Raw genomic sequence first — 21,510 nt, 5'->3', positions numbered from 1 at the left:
TAATAAGCGTGGCGCCTTGAAGGCGACTTAGAAAGTTGATTGAGATTGTTTCATATTATATTTATCTTCTTTACATTTAATTCTATATCCTGAAAACCACGGTAAGATCCTCAAAATATAATTTCTCTTATCCCAGAAGTTGTGTGTTTATCAAGCTGTTCGACGATTTCAACTCTGGGCTCTAGAAACGTCGACATTTTTCTATTTACAAAAAATTCAGAGTCATTATATGGAAAATATAATAGGGCTCCAGGGAAGGTCTGTTCGATACGCTTGATCGACAGTGTTGAAAACCACCATTTCACATTAGTACAAAGTATGCAAATATAGCTACAAATATTGATTGAATCGTCATATACAGTAGCAGTGGTGTTCAATCTACAATCGGACATTGATGTTTGAAATAAATATGAGAATCGCTGTGTAGAGTAGAGTATAGCTAGAAACTACGTACAGACAATTAATGACAGTAATGGGCTTACTGTTATTCACATAAAACACTTTTTATGAGCGTAAAACAGCTGGGAGCACAGTCGATGAGAAATGATTCTCGAATGAATTACTCCGCCATTGTAATGATGATCGGATCAAATAGTTTTGATATTTGACTACGATCAATTTAAGTAACTTCATGTTGTTAGTAGCGCTGACTTTTTCTCGCATTTCCACGGCCATTCTCGTCGACGATCACGTGACAACACAAGTTGACACCATGTTGGATGGCTCGTTGATTTGTTCATTCGTAATAATGAATTTGTTCACACATCATTCTTTTTATTTATATATATATATATATATATATATTACACGTGTGAGTGTCTATTTCAGGTAGTGATGTTTTCCGTTGTTTTCCATATAGTCTCTGTGTTATTGGTTTGTTCCCATCAGATGTACAGCCATTACACAGATTGGAAGAACAGTTTTACATTGTCTTTCAAAGTTTATGTCAGTTTCCACATCCACTATTTCTGGCGAGACTTCACAATTTTCGCGATTTTAATATTTTTTTCTCGAATACGTAAAAGGGTCTGCGTGAAAATCTAGGTGGGTTCAGGTAACCGGAACCAAACTATTTTTTAAGCCTTATGCTGAGCACGTTAAAGAAAAATATTGTTAACCTTGTGCAAATATTGATCAAAACTGAAGGCTGGTAAAAAAAAATAAACCCTAAATATACGAACGTGTTGATCTGTTAGAATAGATATTTTATTGATTATCATTTCCCTTTTCTCTACTGTGATGATTTATAGCGAGTTAATTGGCGTCACTCCCTCCAGTACAAATAGTGTAACCCTTTTACCTCAACCGCTCAGTGCGAGGTTTTAGAACAGATCCCAAGAGATGAATACAACTATACGTTAATGAATAAATAATCCTCATTTTCTCGCTCACCAGACAAATATCTTCATTATAAAAGTAAGAGAGAAAAAAAGCGGAAAGCCACATACAATAAAGTTACCATGGAAATATTTCTATGACAGATCACGTGATCTAGGAACGGAATTCCGCTTTAAAAAAGATAGAGAAGTTAAACTGAAATTGTAAAAAAACAAAACAATGACTGTCATCGAGTTTGCCTTCAGTATGTTTATTGAAGAGTATGTAATTAGGCTGTCCCGTCATACTTCATGGGCCATATTCTCTCGCTGGACTGATATTCCATTAATGAATTCATCCCCTCGGGGGAAGAATAATAACTGTGAAACTCGTAGGCGTGTCGCAGATATTACAATCTTAGGCGTGCATTGATGTGATAAACTTCATGTGGTACAGTCGTTTTAAAATGAAATAATGACGTCACTTTTTATGGTCAATATACACCAGACTTACATATTAGGTTTTGTTTTATCTTATGATATTTTCGATCTGCAAAAAATGAAATTATTTCGTAATACTGTCATGACGGTCATGATAGATCTCGATGTATTAATGTTCAGTGTGATGTTGGGTCATAGCCACAGGGGAGTTCAGAATTATACATATTTCGTTGTCCTTAACGGTGATGAATTGAAATTTTTTGTGTTAAATTTAATGAGCACGATCTAATACTTGGGTCACGTTGTACAGCGATCGTTGACAATCATTTCGCACATTTATCGGCCACCGTTTGATGAAGTGTTGTTTAATTTTAACAGAATGACACCTAATTGGCGGCTCAAAATTAGGATTTTTTAAAGCGAAAAGCAAACAAGCAAACAAACAAACAAACAAACAACAAACAAACAAACGGACTGAACAGCTACTAAAGAAATGAATATGTGATGAACAATGGGACACAGTAAAATAATCCGGGTGTAACGGATAATTTATGCTCTATTATGTTGGTTTTTTTTTTGTTTATTTATTTGATGTGCTGATTATTTATTATTTGTTGAAATTGAAAGCAGATACAAACAAGAGGTCTGTAAGAATGATCGTTGGTCGCCGATATTTGCTCACAACTAAACCCCAGTTTATCACATCACCTCCCTTTCAATTTTACTCTCACCTAGGTGATCCTAACTACAGTTTTACGTTCACCTAAAGGGCACAAATACCTGTCACAAATTAATGAGAATCATGTCTAAATTATGATTTTTGTCACATTATAGTGGAACGACTTGGTGTAAGTAGGACTTCCGAAGCACTCTGGTGAGATGCGAATAGAATTTTCTATTGCCGAGTCAAGCATGTGTTATTAGCCACTACAGGAAAACCACTGCTATGTGTCATAGCATATCACAGTTTAAGGCTACAAGTTGAAGTGTCACTTAAAACAGGTGTTTTATTGAGAGCTGTTTAAGACATGGCTGCGGGTAAAGCATGTTACACCTCAAAGACAACACTTTTCATGTGCATTGTAATAATTATCTGCGCTATCTCTGTCGTTGTGGCTAGGACGGACCTATACCAGAGAGGTAGGTGGTCACATTTCAAATACATTTTGTGTAATAATTTATTTTATCATCTAAATATTTTCCAAAGGATTGTTAGCTCTCAATGCTTTAGTTTCCATCCCTATAAATAATTTTGTGAGTACAGTAACATTTATGACAAAGATATCGATGTGTGAAAATAATATGCATAGATTAAATTAGCAGCCGCCGATTAATCTGGCTGATTCATTCAAATGGGTATTAAAATTGAGTAAAATTGAAGGTTGTGTTTTGTTCCAGCACGTTCACAGATGTTTTTGTGAGGTCTGCTGTGTGCGGTTCTACACACACTACTGACCTTACTTTGAATATCGCGTACTGTACATTCTGTAGTTCCGTTCTTTCAATAGTAAAAAAAAGGCGTGTTATTGAAATACACAATGTACATAAATTTTGTCAAATACATTATCACATATTTGCCATTTTCCGTCTGTTTGATTATCCCCGGTATACTATAACTCCCATTAAATTTCCCGGTCACGTGACCTAAAGAGAAAAAGGGCGTTTTCCAGTGCGTTTTAAAAAAAAAAAAAAAATAGTCATTGGCATAAATGTATGTAGCAAGCATATGGGCAACCTCAAGTGTTATAGTAATATCGCGCTATTTAACATCTCATGTATAATTGAACGGCTTTTTAATGAACAATTTCACCTTAATTATAGCGGAACGATTGCCTCGAATATCAATTAATTGACAGCTTTTCTCATCGTGTCAAAGCTGACGTGAAATATGTGAAATTAAAATAAAGAGTACATAGTTCAAAATACATGTATTGTTGACAAGGCGTTTAATATGCAGATATCTAACACTAACATTCTTTTATCGTTTTTACTAATTTAGGTTACATGACAAGTTTATGACAAATTTCAGGGCGTGATTAGAAACTGGAATGTTTCCACTCTCCTGTTTTCATTCATACAATTTATGTCAATCCCAAAATAAATGATTTAAAAAAAATGTTATATATTTCTGAATTCATTGACGTATTATCAACATTTTTTTTAAATCATCTCTAACGCTATTACATTTATTTGATGAAAATCTCATCAAACATTTTTATTGGATGAACGATATAAAAGTTCGAATTCGCGTACTTGCATCTTTAACATTAATCCATATTTTCACACACACACACACACACACACACACACACACACACACACACACACACACACACACACACAATAAAAAAAATTACATTTCGAAGCAAATTTTATGAACAAAAAAATCCTTTCAACAGTTCGACAATAGAATCTGCTCCAGACGCGTAGACGGAAGCTAAATTATGGGTACGATATATTCTCCCAAAGAAATACCTTTGACGTTCTAAATCTCCCACGTTATATTTCATTCTGGTGGCATTATTAGAAAACTGAATTGCCACAGTAATATACCATGCTTTGAACATCAAATACAGACATAAAATATGAATACGAGCTCCAAAAAAAATATTGAAATTGTACATTTTGTCATTGTAGTATGTAGCCTTTCAAAGCCCCCTAACTCATTCAATATAATTATATGTCGTTTCTATTCATCATTGCATGCCGTGACAACTGTTTCAACTACCGGTATATGTATTCAACCTATAATAACCTTGCACAATTGTATTCATATCCGCTCTTTGATGATTTTTAAGTTCATTTATTGTAATGTTTGATGTGGATTTCCAAGAACGCAAGACTGTATCCCTGCCCTTTGGCTGCCGGGGTTGCTAACACGTTATTGTCAAACTGGGGTGTGTAATTGTTTTCCAATTGTGTCTCGTCTGACCTTATGATTATATCATCATTTCTATACTACGCCCCTTTCCGCTCTTAAAATATGTTTTTCTGATGATAGATTCGTAAACTTTCAACTTGATTTTCAGCTACAATAATTATAACATTCCACTATAACCTGATCTGTTAAATTTTGCTGGGATGAAAAACACACAAATCATTATTACTGGACACGTTTTAATCCTCCTTGTTCGGTAAACTACATGACCTGCTATTCGATGATAGTACTGTGTGCAAAATTATGAAATATTAACTCCAGTTCACAGTCCAATGTCGGTGCGCTGAGGGTCAATTCTGTAATACTGTGAATAAATTATATTGAGCAAAATGTGCTATGTATAATGTTACCCTACGGTATACGTTACATATGACTCTTTATTGACGTAGAGTTTTAGTTATATTCACACAACAGAGCTTTGTTACATAGATCAAACAACAAACCGATCTTTGGCGCATTTATCGTATGCGATCCAGTTAACCCATTAAGGGGGGGGGGGGGGGACTTTGCTCCCCGAGGTGATTACACCCTAAATTAGGGCGTTGGTCTTTGAAGGGTTAAATGAGGTGAGGCTTTCATCTGAATGGAAGCAACTATTCTAGGTAAAAGTGGTCAGACATGCAAACATTTTGATTCAAATTTATTGACTATATATAATATATATATATATATATATATATATATATATATATATATATATATATATATATATATATATATATATATATATATATATATATATAAAGGAGACTGTGACATTAAACTCTTTCTCAACTGTTACGAAAAAAATCCGTAACGTATACAATTATTCAAGGCATGTTTTTTTTACTGAAATATATTCACTAAGCGCACGCACACGTATGTAAGGAGAAAAATTATCTTAAGCTTTGTTTTGTATTTTAGCATGTATCACAGAGAAAATTTACCTTGTCCGAGTAATCCCTTTTTAGTATTCATTGCAGTACATTTCAGGAAACTTTGACTTTTCTAAGTGGCCCGACTTGTCACATGCAGTGGTATGACAGAGAAATCATGCTAATTTCTTTGGCCACACCCAGTCAGCTAGTAGGTTGAACAAAAGTGACGCATACATAACTTCTCATCAAGATCTGAACGGCTATTAACCTTCTCGTCAATTACAACGTAATTTTCCGTTCAATTAGTTCAAAATTAATTTAAAGACACAGAACACCAATCAGGCCATGGTCAATGCCAACCATACATACACACCAATCTTGAAAATATTATTCCAAAAATCCAAATAAAGTATCCTCCATCTTAATGTAAACATCTTAAACATTTTTTATTGTTACTTTCTTCAAGAAAGTCCAAACCAATTAAATGTGTCGGGACTGGAGATGAAATCTATTTGAGTATTTAGTAATAGAATCATTACGTCATATCCTCAATGAGGATAACCACTACCATATCAGATAGTAAAATGTAATCCTACAATATTTGCTGTGTTTTGAGTTACAGCCAGAAAGGACACGAAAATTTTTATCCTGACCAATTGTTTCCACGTCACAAATTGAGTAATAGCGGGAAAATGATAGACAAACATTTAAAATATTGCAGCTTGTATGGTTCGTGTTATTGGATTCACAACAACATGGCAATTATTTCACTATATTATTTCAGCTTGGCAGGGAAATAACAACTTTTCTGAATCATTATTTGAACATATTTTTTCAAAGCGAAAAAGCAATATATCGTACGTCAAGGATAAATGTTGGCTAAAATACCGTCACAATATGACTCAATGTCTACCGAGTTTAATTTCTAAAATGGAAACATTTGATAAATTATCAAAAGTTGAGAAAGAGCAATGTAATGTAAACATGGCATATCATGATCACTAGATAGCTGGAAATTGAAAAAATGATTGCTAGGTCCCTTGGGAATCCTATGATGAGACTCAAAACCACAGACCTGTTTCAATCCATAGCACCTGAACGATACAACTGCCCTATATATTGTATCATTCAGATATATGGAAATACATTGCCGATGTAACGTACAATAGAAGACAGTTAGTCTGGAACATGTGGCTTGACAAAAACCTTACTATAAACTCTGCTGCATTTCCTCGTCGAGCTTCATGAATTTAAACAGCAATTATCTTTGTGTGATCTAACTTTTGGCAATTCGCATCCTTAAAGGATCTAAATGTAACAATTCTTCTATTTGTTGAAACAGACAACTCTATCTGCCTGCCTACCTACCTACCTACCTACCTACCTACCTACCTACCTACCTACCTACCTACCTACCTACCTACCTATCTACCTATCTATCTGTCTATCTATCTATCTATCTATCTATCTATCTATCTATCTATCTATCTATCTATCTATCTATCTATCTATCTATCTATCTATCTATCTACATATATATATATATATATGCGTGCGTGCGTGCGTGTGTGTGTGTGTGTGTGTCTGTCTGTCTGTCTGTCTGTCTGTCTGTCTGTCTGTCTGTCTGTCTGTCTGTCTGTCTGTCTGTCTGTCATAAGTATATGTCTGTCTGCTGAAAGGCATCACAATGAAAATAAAATGAAAGAAATTATGAGGTCGTAAACTTCCGGCCCAAAATAATATGTGAATATTCCTGTTTATTGATAGTTGAAGCAGACTGAAAATTGTAAAGGATCGGTTGTCATTGACACCATTCTTTCTCGTGTAACTAATTCTATAACATATTGTACGACCAGCTTTTTTTTTCATGATATCTCATGCGTGATAAATCCTAGCGTCATGTATATACCAATATTGTATCTCTGTGTTAGCACGCAATGGATTAATACATGTCCAATCCACGTGAAAAATGTCAAGGTTAATATTTCCTATATCTGCTTCTCCAACCCAGTCTCGCCGAATTTGTAATATTTGAACGTTAAAAGCTACTGGATATAGCGGAGTATATATCCCAAGGTGCTGAATGCCACGTTTTTATATTTTATATTTTATTTTCAAGTGTTGTTGATATACCAGGGAATGTAATGTCGACACGTTAAAAAGTTCAGTGTTGACATAATTGGTCACGTAAGAGAGAAAATTATTCCATAATTATCATTTATCTAGCCTTGTTATATTCAGAAAAAAAGCTGCTTGTGTGAGCATGCATGAACTCTCCTTGCAGACCCCATTTACAATGCGTCGTACATCATACATCATATACTACGTATAATTGTAAATTATAGTACAAGGTTAGTGTGAAAATTACATGTAAAAGTCACGAACTTGTTGTAAAAAACCGTTATCATTAATCCCATATTTGTATGTACAGTATGTATGGTCCTTTAAATGTATTAATTATCTAATTAAATCTATTAATTTCAATTACAAAAAAAGTACAATTTCAAAATATTAACTCGTACGTAAACTAATTAACATATCATGTTGTAAATACATTAATTTGCATTCGAATTCATCAACCGGTTGATTGATTTACTCACCGGCCTTCTTAAAGTACATTCACCTCTGCTGTCATATATTGATATATCAATTTAACCACTACACAAATGTAATGAACTATATTTCAACATATAACTCGTACTCAAATTCATCAATTTGTTTTAAATGTATCAACACGTTCTTGGACATACCAAATCTTTATCTAGATTAATTCACATACATTTAATACATATTTACTGGTACTTAAATATCTTAATGTTATGTGCACTCATTTTTTTTTTTTTATGTTGGATTGAATTTACTGGTCCCTTTTTTGTTTTGAAAAAAAGAGCATATTTTGCTAAATTTCTAATTAGAATAATACTTTGAGTTTGTAAAAGAAACCTAAATTTGTAATGAGAAGGTGTAATATAAAAGTAACGAGGTAAATATTTGATTCTGACGTCATGATAAAATGGACAAATTAAACAGAAATGATATTCATCTTCTACATTGTTATGGCAAGAAAGGCAAACTCGGTCTGTTCGCTGTACACGGAGACGACAAGTTGAGTTTATAATGTGTTTGGGGTGTAATTGTTCTGCATTTTAAAGGCACTCACGTTATTCTACTTACTCGTGCATACTTAACCATTACGTGCAATTGACTGAACTCAAACCTGGTATTATGGGATATAACCTGTAAAAGATTCGATGACGTAATTCATCACACGTCGTATCAAAATATGTACAGGAACTTTCTACTATACAGTCAACAGTTTTAACAATGCCAGAACACATATTGTAATGTCATCATAGACAGTGTGCAACGACACTAGCACTGTAAAAGAATAGTAGATTGATGTTTTTGTAAGTATTTTAAGCAAAAAGATATAAACTCAGCATGTATCACTTTAAACTTTAAATTCACATGCATTAGAATGTACAAACATGTATTCCTATTAACATATACGGTATGAGGTCAATATACGTTGTGCTATCCTAGATACAAGGGACTTTTCGTCATCAACTTTCAACAGCAAAGATGTGAGTGAATCGTTTATAAACATTGCACGTGACTAAAACGACATATAGACACTAGACAGAATAAACCTTGGCTTAAATATTGTCTCTTGAGAGCTATAACTAGAATGCTACACACAATTCAGACATTAATACAGCACATCACGTTCACGTGATATACATACTATTACGAATGAGCCCGCTTGCATCGGTGCGTGCGCATACTAGTGGTATTTATACTTCAGTGTTCTGCCAAAAACATTTTTACATTCCTGTAAATTAATTTTTAATGCGCGATCAGTCCCCTGTACACGGACTTAAAATTACACGAATTACACGGTGGCATTTTTTTTATGTGAAACTTATCAAATTTTATTTGGGTACTCGGTGTATGTGCACGCGTTTTCTGATGTACTACGTTCACTCGCACGGCTGCACTCGTGCATATACACCGCGCCGTGACAGACCACTCCGTACGTCAAACTTTCACCTACGCGTGATGGGGTTCTGCCATGGCATGATGATATATCTAACCAAGCGCATGGTTGATATCATTATCAATTTTCAATTTATCTCGTCTAAAGGCCATACATCGAATGCTGTCAAAATATATACTTTTTGTTCCATTTATTTGATTTATTGTCATCCACATCTTGCATTATCGTTCATCCTCTTACGCTAATATATCTACGCATGCGCACTTACATTTCTCTGATGTGATCACTATCAAAGTTGAGATAGCGTGTCATCAATGTAGGCTACTACTGGTAATGATGTCTGAAGTATTGTATAATCTATCGAATTGGAAATTTCAAAAACTGCTAAATTTATACCAGATCTCTTTGTAAGACTATGTATTAAGCATTTGATAATTATTACAAGCCAATAGCAAATACTTAGCCTATCACTACATCATATGGATTAATCGAGGCTTTCAATTTCAATTTAGTAAATATCTTAGGAAACTATCACAAATTTATTGGCTTCTCATAGTCTTGTAACTGAATTCTTAATAACCACGGTGTGTATATCTACAAATACACATTGCAACGGAGAATGTAACAGAATCCAAACACTGACCAGCATTACAATTAATCGACAAATTTCAGTTATTTATCACATACCCTGGATATGGAACTTACATTCCTTTCGATCAAAGTCATTCAGGCACCTGCCGACAGGATTATTGTTCAAGTAATAGTCATATTAAATACCATGGCGTTGACTCACATTAGTGTAGACAGATTATTACCCGAATGACTTGTTCTTGGGTTGACAACCATTACAAAGAAGTAAAAGTCTTCTATGCTAAGTCTTTGAACCGTATATTGCATGCATAAATGGGTTCTTATCTCTTCATTCACTCCATTGCCATTATTACGTTAATATCTGAATTTTCCCAGGAGTATACTGTTATGCTAGCTGTTAAAATCCAGTAGCAGCCATTGCTAGCTTTCTCTATATAGGTCAGAATTCGTTCAATTCCTACCAAAAATACACGTGCAAGGGAAACAGTATAACATTTGTTATAGCCAAGTTGTACACATTTGGGGGAAAAATGTAGGATTTTACCATGGTCGTCCTATGTCGCGTCTACGTATGTTATTGGTTCTACGGACCATGAAACATGAGTCAACATGGCGTTCAGAATCAACATTATTTTCCCCATTGTTCGTTATTTATAAAGCCTACACAGGAATCTTCTTTCAGCCAGAAAATACTCGTGACAGTTTTATTTATGATTTTTTAAAACGTATTTTGATGTAGGTTGAATACAATTAGAGGCGCCTTGCACCTGTTTGTTCTTTCTTGTCACACAATATTTTTCTATATTTTAATGGAAATTACTCTTTTTTCATTTGTAAGCTCTCCTCTGTCTTGGTGTGTATTATACTTTTTTTTTTTTTTTTTTTTACATATTGTTGCTATATGTGAGATTTTTTCTAAAAACTGCGATAAGCTGAAAGGGTAATAAATAAACATACAACATAAATAGCTTTGTCATTACGCTTCTATTGATAATGCTTCGCATTTTGCTCATCTGAATGAAGTAAAATATTGGGCTATAACTATCCCAACTAACAGCACATTGTGAGATGAATATGCACAAAACAATTACATGGTAGCTTTTCATCGAGACCCCCAATTGAAACCCAATTGCGACACCGGGCTGATTTCTATCTCTATGTAGCACGCCCTCACTTGACAAATCTAAATGGCTGCAATTGTTTCCATACAGTGTGACTACACATCTATGCAAAGTTACAACAATGGCAACCTAGAGTTCTCTTAAACCTGCACTAGCTGCAACTTAGATTTTTGTCCATCAAATAAAGAAAGATATATTCGCTAAAAATTAGTCAATAATTAATTTTAAAAAAGACATAATCTGTTAATTAGTGGTCAATATTATCTTTAGGTAGTGTGTTGTGGCAAGTTTAAATTTTGAGCGAAAGCTTGGTTTTGAATTTGTCACCATGTTACAGTAAAAACTATACTGCAATATTACAAACTGTGGTATCAGTGTTCGATCAGACAACCACAACAATAGTAGTCTAAACTAATGCACGAGGCGACAGATAGCCAAGACAAGAGATTTGTCGTGGGGAGTTTGTGGTTTGGACGGTGGACTTGAGCTAGTACTAAAGACAGCAACAAGTCTTTGAGATAAGCAACAACAAAAAAAGAAGAGGGCCAATCACGAGACAGAATAGAAATAGTTAAGAAATATATGCAACTACTGTCGCAGAAACAGGTCATGCACCATCACCTTTACACAGCCATTTAGGTAGCAATGTCCTATTTCTCACAATACAGCTAAGACGTACAGCAAACGTGGTTTTCTTTGCGATGTGTATTTCTAACTCTTCAGGCGTAGCTTTTTTAGCTTGATTCAGCAAATGACGTCACTATGATGTATTTTCAATTCATTATTTATCCTAACTGAAAGATTCGATTTCTTTGCAGTCGACGTGACACAGTGCACACCTGATCTAACTATCAGCCGGGATTTGTCTAACGACGAACCAATTGAACTGGTTGCAGTCAATCTCACAGGAGTCACGTCTCAGGAAGCATGCCACATCAACCTGAAAGTATCAGCCCCGGAGGACAGAAAACTGAAAGTAGGTGGATTTTCCGGCGAATTTCACGTCCCCGTGGAAAACAATCCAGGCTGTGGTATTTCAGTTGAAGCATCCGACCCAGTCATTGGTGGTCTTCAAATCTGTCATACATTGGATGATGCTGTAGTGCAGGGAGACCCAAATCTCCGGCGGGGGACTCCTTATTATGCGTCCGGTAATTCGGTCGACGTTACCATAACAATCGACGTGTCATACTTAGAGAAAGATCCACAGTTCGATATCATTGTGGAAGCGTATAGTTCCACTGAGACAGGTGGGTGTTCAATTTTGATGCCGTCAGAAATTAAAGATAAAACACAATTATAAAACGACACTATGTATTTACGATAAACGAATTATGAGTGCTTCTAACCTACTACGTCAAGATGTTTCAACTTTACAGAGAATACCAATGAGTGGCTCAGGTGTAGGAAATGTTACAAGCGATTGAACGTAAGACAGTATCTCATCACATCTGACATAACTCTTTACGTCGTAAATCATTACAGCGTGCTTCTGATACTATATCTCAATTTACTAAATTCCCTCCAGAATGATGAGAACAATATTTCTGTAAATCTACGGTCACGTTTTTAAAAACTGGATTAATAGAAACAATGTTTACTGTTTCATTAGTAATTATTATTATAATTATAATTATAATTACAAAATTATCTTGAAACTCTTACGAGCAGACGAACGACACTTCCCGCCTGAACGACAGTTCCCGTTATCATGGCAACTTGCCAATTTAGTAAATCAATTCAACTCGGATGCTAACAACTTTGGACCTGTAGGGTATTTACTTAATTGAACGTGTTTGAATCGATATATTTCACTATAGATGGCTGCTTCCTATGTAATGGTGATAACGTTGTATGTATACACAAGGATTTGACGTGTGATGGCATTGATAACTGTCCGAACGGTGAAGACGAACTGTATGATAATACAAATGGTGAGTCATACAGCGAGATACAATGGAAGCCACTTGATTTGAAACAAAACGCCGCCTGGTCCAACAATTTTTTTTACTAACATTCACTGAACATGGCTACATTTTATCGTCTGACTTAACACAACTTTACATTGCTACAGACGATAAAATATAGCACTGTAGTTAGATTTTGAAGTCCCAGACGATAAATGAATGTTAGTGAGATTTTTGCAAAGCAGACGATAAAATGTAGCAATGTCAGTAACATTTTTGAATACAGTGTAAATGTTATTGAGAGTTTTATAATACTGCACGATAAAATGTAGCAGTGTCAGTAAGACTTTAGTAAAGCCAGGCGATAAATTATATAGCAAAATCGTTACTGATATTTGTGTAAAGCCAGACGATAAAATGTAGCAGTGCTGGTAAGATTTTTGTTGAAGCAGACGATAAAATATACAGAATTTCATCGCGACACTGCGATCTGTTTCAACTTAACTGGCTTCCATTGCACGTGTATGTCGGTAGAAATGATGTGGAATTCTTACATTTTGGATGATGAACGACTTATAAAAAAAAAAGCTTACCGAGACATTTATATCTTCAATTATTAAAATATGCTGACGGTTCAAAAGAAACAAGAAGTTGTAGGTTGTCTACCTATAGTGGTGGAAAAGATGTCTAATTAACCACTCGGTAAAAAATTAGCAATCCTGAAAAACAGATTAGATGCAACGAACTGAGGAGTCTTGTCTGAAGAAGGTTCTCGGAAGTTCGGAAATTAGAAAGTAATATTAAATTTAGGTTCCAAAGACAAAGTCTGTTAGTTATTTCTTTCAATCCGCTGACATTTTATGATGCAATTATGGAACGGGTGGAAGGAGGGACTCAGATGGGGGTGGGGGTGGGGTGGGGTGGGGTGTAAAATTAAGGGTTCAGACTCATCTATAGAAAATATTACAATATTGTTTGAGAATATATATTTTCACATTGCAAAAATAGTCATGCCAACAATAACGGGAAATATGGCTATGTCGTTCAATGGTTAAGTATTGGTATATACAGGTTAGAAGGAAAAAAATCCCGTGTGTGTGTGTGTGTGTGTGTGTGTGTGTGTGTGTGTGTGTGTGTGTGTGTGTAAATCGTCGTATTAATGTAACCAGTTCAAGTCACAACTAAGGTGCCTGACCTAGTTGAAATGACAGTAGACTGTGGAACATTTCTTATCGACCTGTTCTCTTAATGACATTTGGTGTAGAGGGAAAACACATCACTCCGCGATATAAGTATCTCGATAGAGTGGCGTACAAATCGATGGTCGTGCTGAGAACTAGGGATGAAAACTGTGTTCAACTAATCGTCTCATCTTATCTGGACAATCAACAAACATTATCCCAAATATTCTAATTTGCATGGTAATAGTGAATAGACACATCACTGATTGTCGTCATGGCTACGACGTCATTATTTGAAGTATTAAAAGTTTGATACCTCTCTTTAGATTTATCCTGTACATTTGTGTGTGACAATGACCGTATTCTAGAAAGAGATAATGTATGCAATGGGAAAGAAGACTGCATAGATGGCAAAGATGAGGAAGAAAGCGTTTGCGGAGCAGGTGAGTGCATCTGTTTTATGTTTTATGGTAGGGCGCTCTCTTTTAGTTTACAAAAAAGGGTATTTTCGTGTGTAAAAATGCTGTAAACGGCCAATCATTCATTTTACATACATGGTTAAATAGAATAGAATAGAATAGAATAGAATAGAATAGAATAGAATAGAATAGAATAGAATAGAATAGAATAGAATAGAATAGAATAGAATAGAATGGAATGGAATGGAATGGAATGGAATGGAAGGGGAGGGAAGGGAAGGGAAGGGTCGGAACAGAACAGAACAGAATCGGAAAAGCATACATTGAATAGAGGGATGGATGGATGGATGGATGGATGGATGGATGGATGGATGGATGGATAGATGGATAGATAGATGGATGGATGGATGGATGGATGGATGGATGGATGGAATGAATGATGGATTGACGGGTGGAGAGGCGGGGGGGACAACAAAGAAACAAACAAAATATGAATAGATGAACTTAACATTTAAACCGATTTATTTGGTCTCGTCATATTTATAAACATTTCTTTGTCATTCATATTTTCTATTCAAGTGCCTTGGAGTACACTTAGTACCGTTGATATTGTAATTTCCTCTATCTGTGCTGTCTTATTGGTGCTAATGTGTGGTCTGTTTATGTGGTACTACACCCATCCACCCGTTGTAAAGAAATACCAGAAGAAGTACAAAATAATGAAAAGCAGACGAGAGAGAATGGTGCATCAAGAACAATTGAAACAAATGTCTAAGGACAATGAAGATACGGGTGAGAGACAAGAAAATCAATCCCGGAACGAGGACGTTGAAGCAGCAGGGAGTTCAGCCGATGCGGATGACACTGTCAAAGAAGATAGCGTTAAGAGTTATTTATAGAACACGATAAGTTGAAAGTGAAAATAGATAGGTCCCACGGTTGTATCTTTCAGGCGAGTTTAGGGGGTTTAATTTCCCTATTAATGTATAAGAAACTCGGGTTTTAAAATTAAAGTATCAAACTTTTATTGTTACTTCGTTCAAGACAATTCAAGCTCATTTCCTGTGGAGGATAACTGTGCAAACTTTTGAAACTTAAAGGTCAAAGTGATATGACAACTAAGCAATTTTACTGAGAATCCGACATGACCGCCAAGTAACTATGGAAACAACACAGGGTTGTCAATTTCCTTAAAAACAGTACCATACACCAACAAAATTCTTAAATTACACATAAAGGACCAAGAACAAGCTGTGTTATGGAGAGATTTTAATAACTTTAAACAGATTTTTTTAAATTAATAACTTTAAATATATATTCAGGGAAATTGGTACATTCTACCTTCAACAGTGTTTCATTTCTTTCACAGTATTTCCAAGCTCCGATTACTTTTGAGTTCAACATGAATCTTTGGATGACGTTACCTCGGAATAGAATAATATCAATAACTGTTTGGCATTAGTCACAACAAAGTATAACAAAACTTAACTCTGAGTCTAAAGCATGGCATATATAGTAATTCTATAGACATACTGGGTAATCTAATACTGTCATTGAATCGTGACAAACTTTAAGATTTTTAAAAAATTCACACGATACAACTTGAATTTTTTTTCACTATAACTAAAAACACGTTATTACAAAGGGTTAAATTTATTTATTTATTTATTTATTTATCTATCTATGTATTTATTTATTTATTTATTTATTTATTTATTTATTTATTCATTTACCATCCAACAGGCATTGTCAAATAACAGGAGGAAGGTTCAGTGTTAGTGCAGGAAGAAACCGGAGTACCCAGGGAAAACCTGCATTGTTCAGTAGAGTCAAACTAAACGACGCTCTTCTTACTTACAGCATTATAAATCTAAACAAACCCAGAATGGGTTCAAACTCCGACCGCAGTAGTAAGAGGCAAGCGCAAGTGGTTTAACCACTCGGCCACCGACAAGCAACCAACTCGACCGCCAATAATCCAAAAGTGAAAAAGAAATCAAATTGAATTAAGAACGAAAATTACTTTTGAAACAACTGTGTCACACTTTTTAAATTCTAGACCTATAAGTTATTGTTTGTACAGAAAACGACTAAATATTGGTAATAGACAGATCGTAATTTTGATATTTAGTACTCCAAATTTTGTCACCAAATGATTCATTCAATGAACAAATATTTCTTTTTAGTAAAGCACAAGTAACAAAGTAACATAGCAATATGATTAATAATAACATTTCCATCTCAGTAAGGATAAGTACGATAGTCGGTTTTATCAAATCAAACATTTTGTTCATACATTGTGCATTTTTGCTTTTTTACTGAATACTAAATTGCCGATATGGACAGTAAAAACTAAAAGAAAAGAAGTCATATCACGTGACTCTAGACAGAGAACAATAGGTCTTTGTATGTTGGTGTTATGATAAGTTGGTATCCACTACATATTAGTATTTAGGCTTTGCACCAGTAATCTAGAATTAATAAGAAATGTATTATCTTTTGAAGTTTTAACAAGCTTACAAATATGAATTTTAGCATGCAAATTTATAATTTAATTTAATAATCATTTTATACAAATTTAGGACTATTCTTACAACTATCATAATAATATTTGTATTTCTAATAATGTTACTTTTACGAAATATTTAAATTTGATCATTAACATTTCAGAAGTTTTAATTAACTTTTTGTTTCTAGGTCAGTGAGAAAACAAATTCTAATTCATAGGATTTTTATTGACTAAAATTATGGTTTACCAGTTGTTGATTTCTTCAGTCACCATTTTAAGTTATACATATTTATGAATCAATACCACAACAAAAGAGCTTTCCATCACAATTTTGATTAGAACACCTTCTGATCTATTTTCAGGTTTTGATATTTTGGTGATAAAAATGCAACATTTCACAAACCTTGGATAACAATTATTATTTTGTAGTATTTTCACTTGTAAAGTGTAAGTTTTGACAAAGATAACCAAAGATTATGATGTAAAAATTTCTCACATTTGCTAAGAAAATAACACCCCAAAATAGATCGAAATGTGTTTTTGAATTGTACAATTAATAATTTAAATCTTAATTAATGTGGTTATATGGGGTGAAGAATTGGATCTTTAATTAATTAATTAATCAACTTTTACTGTGTTTTTCTAATTAAAAAGACAACATGAAACAATATAAACCAAGTCAATAATTGCAGAAAAAAAAACGAAAAGAATTGTGTCTGGGGTTTGTTTATAAATAGCTGCCTACTATAACAAACTTTTTATTACAAGCACGGGCTTTGTATATGTTGTTTCACGTTGTCTTTCAATTACAAAAAAAAGAAGAAGTTATTTTATTAATTGAAATACAAAATAGATACCAAAGTCTCACCCATAGGGCCATTTTGAAGGGGCGTGAGATGTGGTTGAGTTTTGGGGAATTTTTTGCTTAATATAAACATATATATGTAGTATTTTAGTCAGGGAGAATACGTAACCATATCAAAATGGGTATTTAGGCATAATTATGTATATAAACAATTTGTTGACATTTATTATAAGTACACGCAAATATTCAGGTACGCATGCGCATTATTATACCATCAACTTTTCTGCTAAAATTGCTAGAAGACTATTTCTACTGCAATCTAAGGCATGCATTTGACATTAACATTACACTAGAATACTAATAGTTTCATAGCGGTTTAGTGTACGTATTTTCATCCGAGAAAAAAACCGTTTAAATGACGCTATCTTCTCAACCCTTTAGTAGGATATCATCGCGGCATATTCTAACCCCCTTGCGAGCCGACATCGGTTGTCAGGGGCAACGTGGTATATACAATGTTATCTTGGGTAAGATATAGCATTTACTACTCTGGGTACAGTTAAGTTTTTTGTAAATCAATACCATAACAATTTCGTCCCACCAGGTACCCATTTGCATGGCTAGATAATCAAATACTTGTAAAGTAGGGCTGATATACAAATCTTGGGGTTTTGGTTCATAACAAAATAATCTACTATTATTACTGGCTTATGGTACAAATAGAGCGATGACGTCATTTGTTTACATCACTGAATAAAAATGCATTCATTATTGATAATAGTTTATTGCCTGGGTTAAATACTAAGCACACTCGAGTCAGTAGATTAGTGTAGTGTATGTACGACGGACTAGGAAACATCAAACAGCAGGAAACCGCAAAGTTTAAAGTTTGAGGCAGTGTACCTCTTTGTAATGAATCTACAGATTGCAATACAGTTGACATTCACACGACAACTGTACATTTGCAAAACTGTCACAGACTAAAACTATTATTGTGATATCTCGTTTGGGGAGGTCTCGTAGGCAGAGCCCCCAGCGGCGAGAGTCTGGGTAACCGAGATAGATTAGACAAGATAATCAGATTGTTGGGATTGTATTGCTTCAGTATAACCTCAGACCATCAGTGGTCTGAGGTATAACCTAGGTACTGTGTCCCCTGTGTAAGCTATCATATACAAATATATAGTTTTAGTTTGTATTAGTTTGCCGATAGAACAATTTCCGTAGTATTATATCATTACTGGTCGCATAGACAACTTTTGAGCTGTGTAAGTTAGTAATAATCAAAGTAGGACAGACTTGTATTTGCGTTAGACTGCAGGATACACCGTGTCACTTTGCGCTCTCAACGGCCTTGTTTCTAAAAAGGGATTCGATGTCCGAGGGCGCCCTGACAAGGTGTAACTTCGAGGTTTACTGAGATTTGAACTTTGCAGAAGACCTTCGTATAAATGTATGCGGTGTCGATATCGTGGTTGTTTGTTCTGAGATTGGGTTATAAAAATATATGTTACCACTATTCAACATTTTGTATATTAATATTCTTTATCTATGCAATGCATTTTACAATCTCTTTCAGTGCAACATTTCAACCTTTTCACAAAATAACAAATAAAACTTTCTGCTTCCATTTCATGTGCGTGTCCGATTCATTGACGCATGCGTAAACGTACGACACGACTCTCAAGATTAGGTATTTTCATATTTCAATACTCAGATATCACGAACAGTCCTACATTCCGGTTTTAAAAAAAAAAAAATTTGAGAATTAATCTCTAAATTGAATCAAGATAACTGAAACAGTGAAAATGAATGAAAAGAAATAATAGCTCGGTTAAAACTGAAAATTTACGTCCCAGCATGAGTGGTAGAACGCCCTCAACCACCAATTTTCACATACATGACGTTACGTTGGAGAAAGACTAATTCCCAGGGGGTGTACTCCTATAGAAAAGTGTACGGGTATGTGCCGCCCAAGTCGGTCACTTTTTCATGAAAACATCCCTAAACATGGGTCGACTTTTTATCTGAAAATTCCCTAATCATGGGTCGATAACACAGGAAACGTCCCCATACTTTAGAAATATCTTAACATCAAAAGAATAAAGGTAAATGACTGGAAGATTTCCCCCCAAGATTTTTCTTTTACGCGACAATCCGTAATATGCATGCATGATGAGATGCAACCCGGGGGCTGCCATATGTAGTCCTTAACTAAGGGTCTGTTTGTTCCGGGAAATCAACAATTGGTCTATTTTTGCGGAATAGCGCATAAGTAGATGGTTTCAACTTGGGCCGCGCACCCCCGTATGATGATGATGATGATGGTGATGATGTAGTAGTAGTAGTAGTAGTAGTAGTAGTAGTAGTAGTAGTAGTAGTAGTAGTAGTAGTAGTTTATCTATTGATTATTGGGACTTGCCAACTCAATGGACTTCTAAGTCACCAAATAAATCAAAAGAAAAAAGAAAAAAAGTCACCAATAAAAACACATTATAATTACAACACGGTCTTTGAATCTTGCTGAAGATTTTGACAGACTAAGGGTCGCAGAATAATTAAAAACACTACGAAGAAGCTTAAGAGAGAGAGATCGTTGCCTCAATATAACAGCTGGACTGGCAAACGATTTTGGGTATAGTACATAATACATGGTAATGATCTTAGCGTCGTAATGTGTACATTGATACTATAAATCTAACTTTGCAATGTTAAAAGTGTTATGATTGACGTCACAAATTCCATGCTGAGGCACTGCGTACTGAAGTTAAGCGCCACCGGGTTTCTACACAACATTGTTACAAATGTCAAGGGCATACAGGCTAATAATGTTATTTTTCAATTTTAGAGTGAGAAATCTTGGGTAAAAAACATGACCCCCCATTCTCCATTCGTAAAAAGTGACCCTCCCCTTTGTCCCATTTTGTAAAACGTGACCCTCCCATGACATTTGCATATATACTGAACGTTAATCAATATTCGCATTATATGTATACATATAAATTAATTTTGATATATATTGTATATTTGTACATATGATTGCAGGAATTATATAGAAACGCCTTTGATCAGAACGAAAAAAAAGTCTACTTCTTATCACTATCAAAACTGACAAATATTGATACAAAAACAACACCAGGCCCCTCTGATGTAGGTTCATGCACATAATGTACTTGTCTGTGGTTCACACGACTCTTTCTATCAGTTTGTCTGTGTCTGTGAAAGTTTGTCATGTTGTAACATCACATTTTTCGAGTGTAAGCTTATATAATGCAACGTAATAGTCTGTCTGGTCCTAAAAATAAACTTTCAGTGTATAGATTAATTGTTGAGTTTTGGGCGAAAAATCGCCAACACACATGACAATACAACAAAACATATACACGGCATTCAAGTCTGCAATGAATACTTACAACAGATGTGATCAT

The 21,510-nt window shown here is 34.7% G+C and overlaps 1 protein-coding gene across 1 annotated transcript; it reads left to right on the top strand.

Moving 5' to 3' along the window:
• The first annotated feature begins 2,602 nt into the window (after nucleotides 1–2,602).
• Nucleotides 2,603–16,310, top strand: LOC144444828 (uncharacterized). Its single transcript, XM_078134373.1, has 5 exons — nucleotides 2,603–2,897; nucleotides 12,080–12,511; nucleotides 13,082–13,195; nucleotides 14,676–14,792; nucleotides 15,348–16,310. Exons 1-5 carry the CDS (start codon nucleotides 2,786–2,788, stop codon nucleotides 15,665–15,667), a joined length of 1,095 nt encoding a protein of 364 aa, XP_077990499.1. The 5' UTR covers nucleotides 2,603–2,785; the 3' UTR covers nucleotides 15,668–16,310.
• Nucleotides 16,311–21,510: the final 5,200 nt, after the last annotated feature.

The sequence above is a fragment of the Glandiceps talaboti genome, chromosome 13 (assembly GCF_964340395.1).
Source record: "Glandiceps talaboti chromosome 13, keGlaTala1.1, whole genome shotgun sequence".
Classification (NCBI taxonomy): Eukaryota; Metazoa; Hemichordata; class Enteropneusta; family Spengelidae; genus Glandiceps; species Glandiceps talaboti.
Note: the sequence above shows the minus strand (reverse complement) of the source record. Positions and strands in the feature narration are given on the sequence as shown.

Excerpts from the sequence above, each read along its gene's own strand:
- LOC144444828 (XM_078134373.1), top strand. The coding sequence starts at position 2,786 with ATGGCTGCGGGTAAAGCATGTTACACCTCAAAGACAACACTTTTCATG. Across the intron at positions 12,512-13,081 it reads GTATAGTTCCACTGAGACAG|ATGGCTGCTTCCTATGTAAT; the intron begins GTGGGTGTTCAA and ends ATTTCACTATAG. Across the intron at positions 13,196-14,675 it reads ACTGTATGATAATACAAATG|ATTTATCCTGTACATTTGTG; the intron begins GTGAGTCATACA and ends ACCTCTCTTTAG.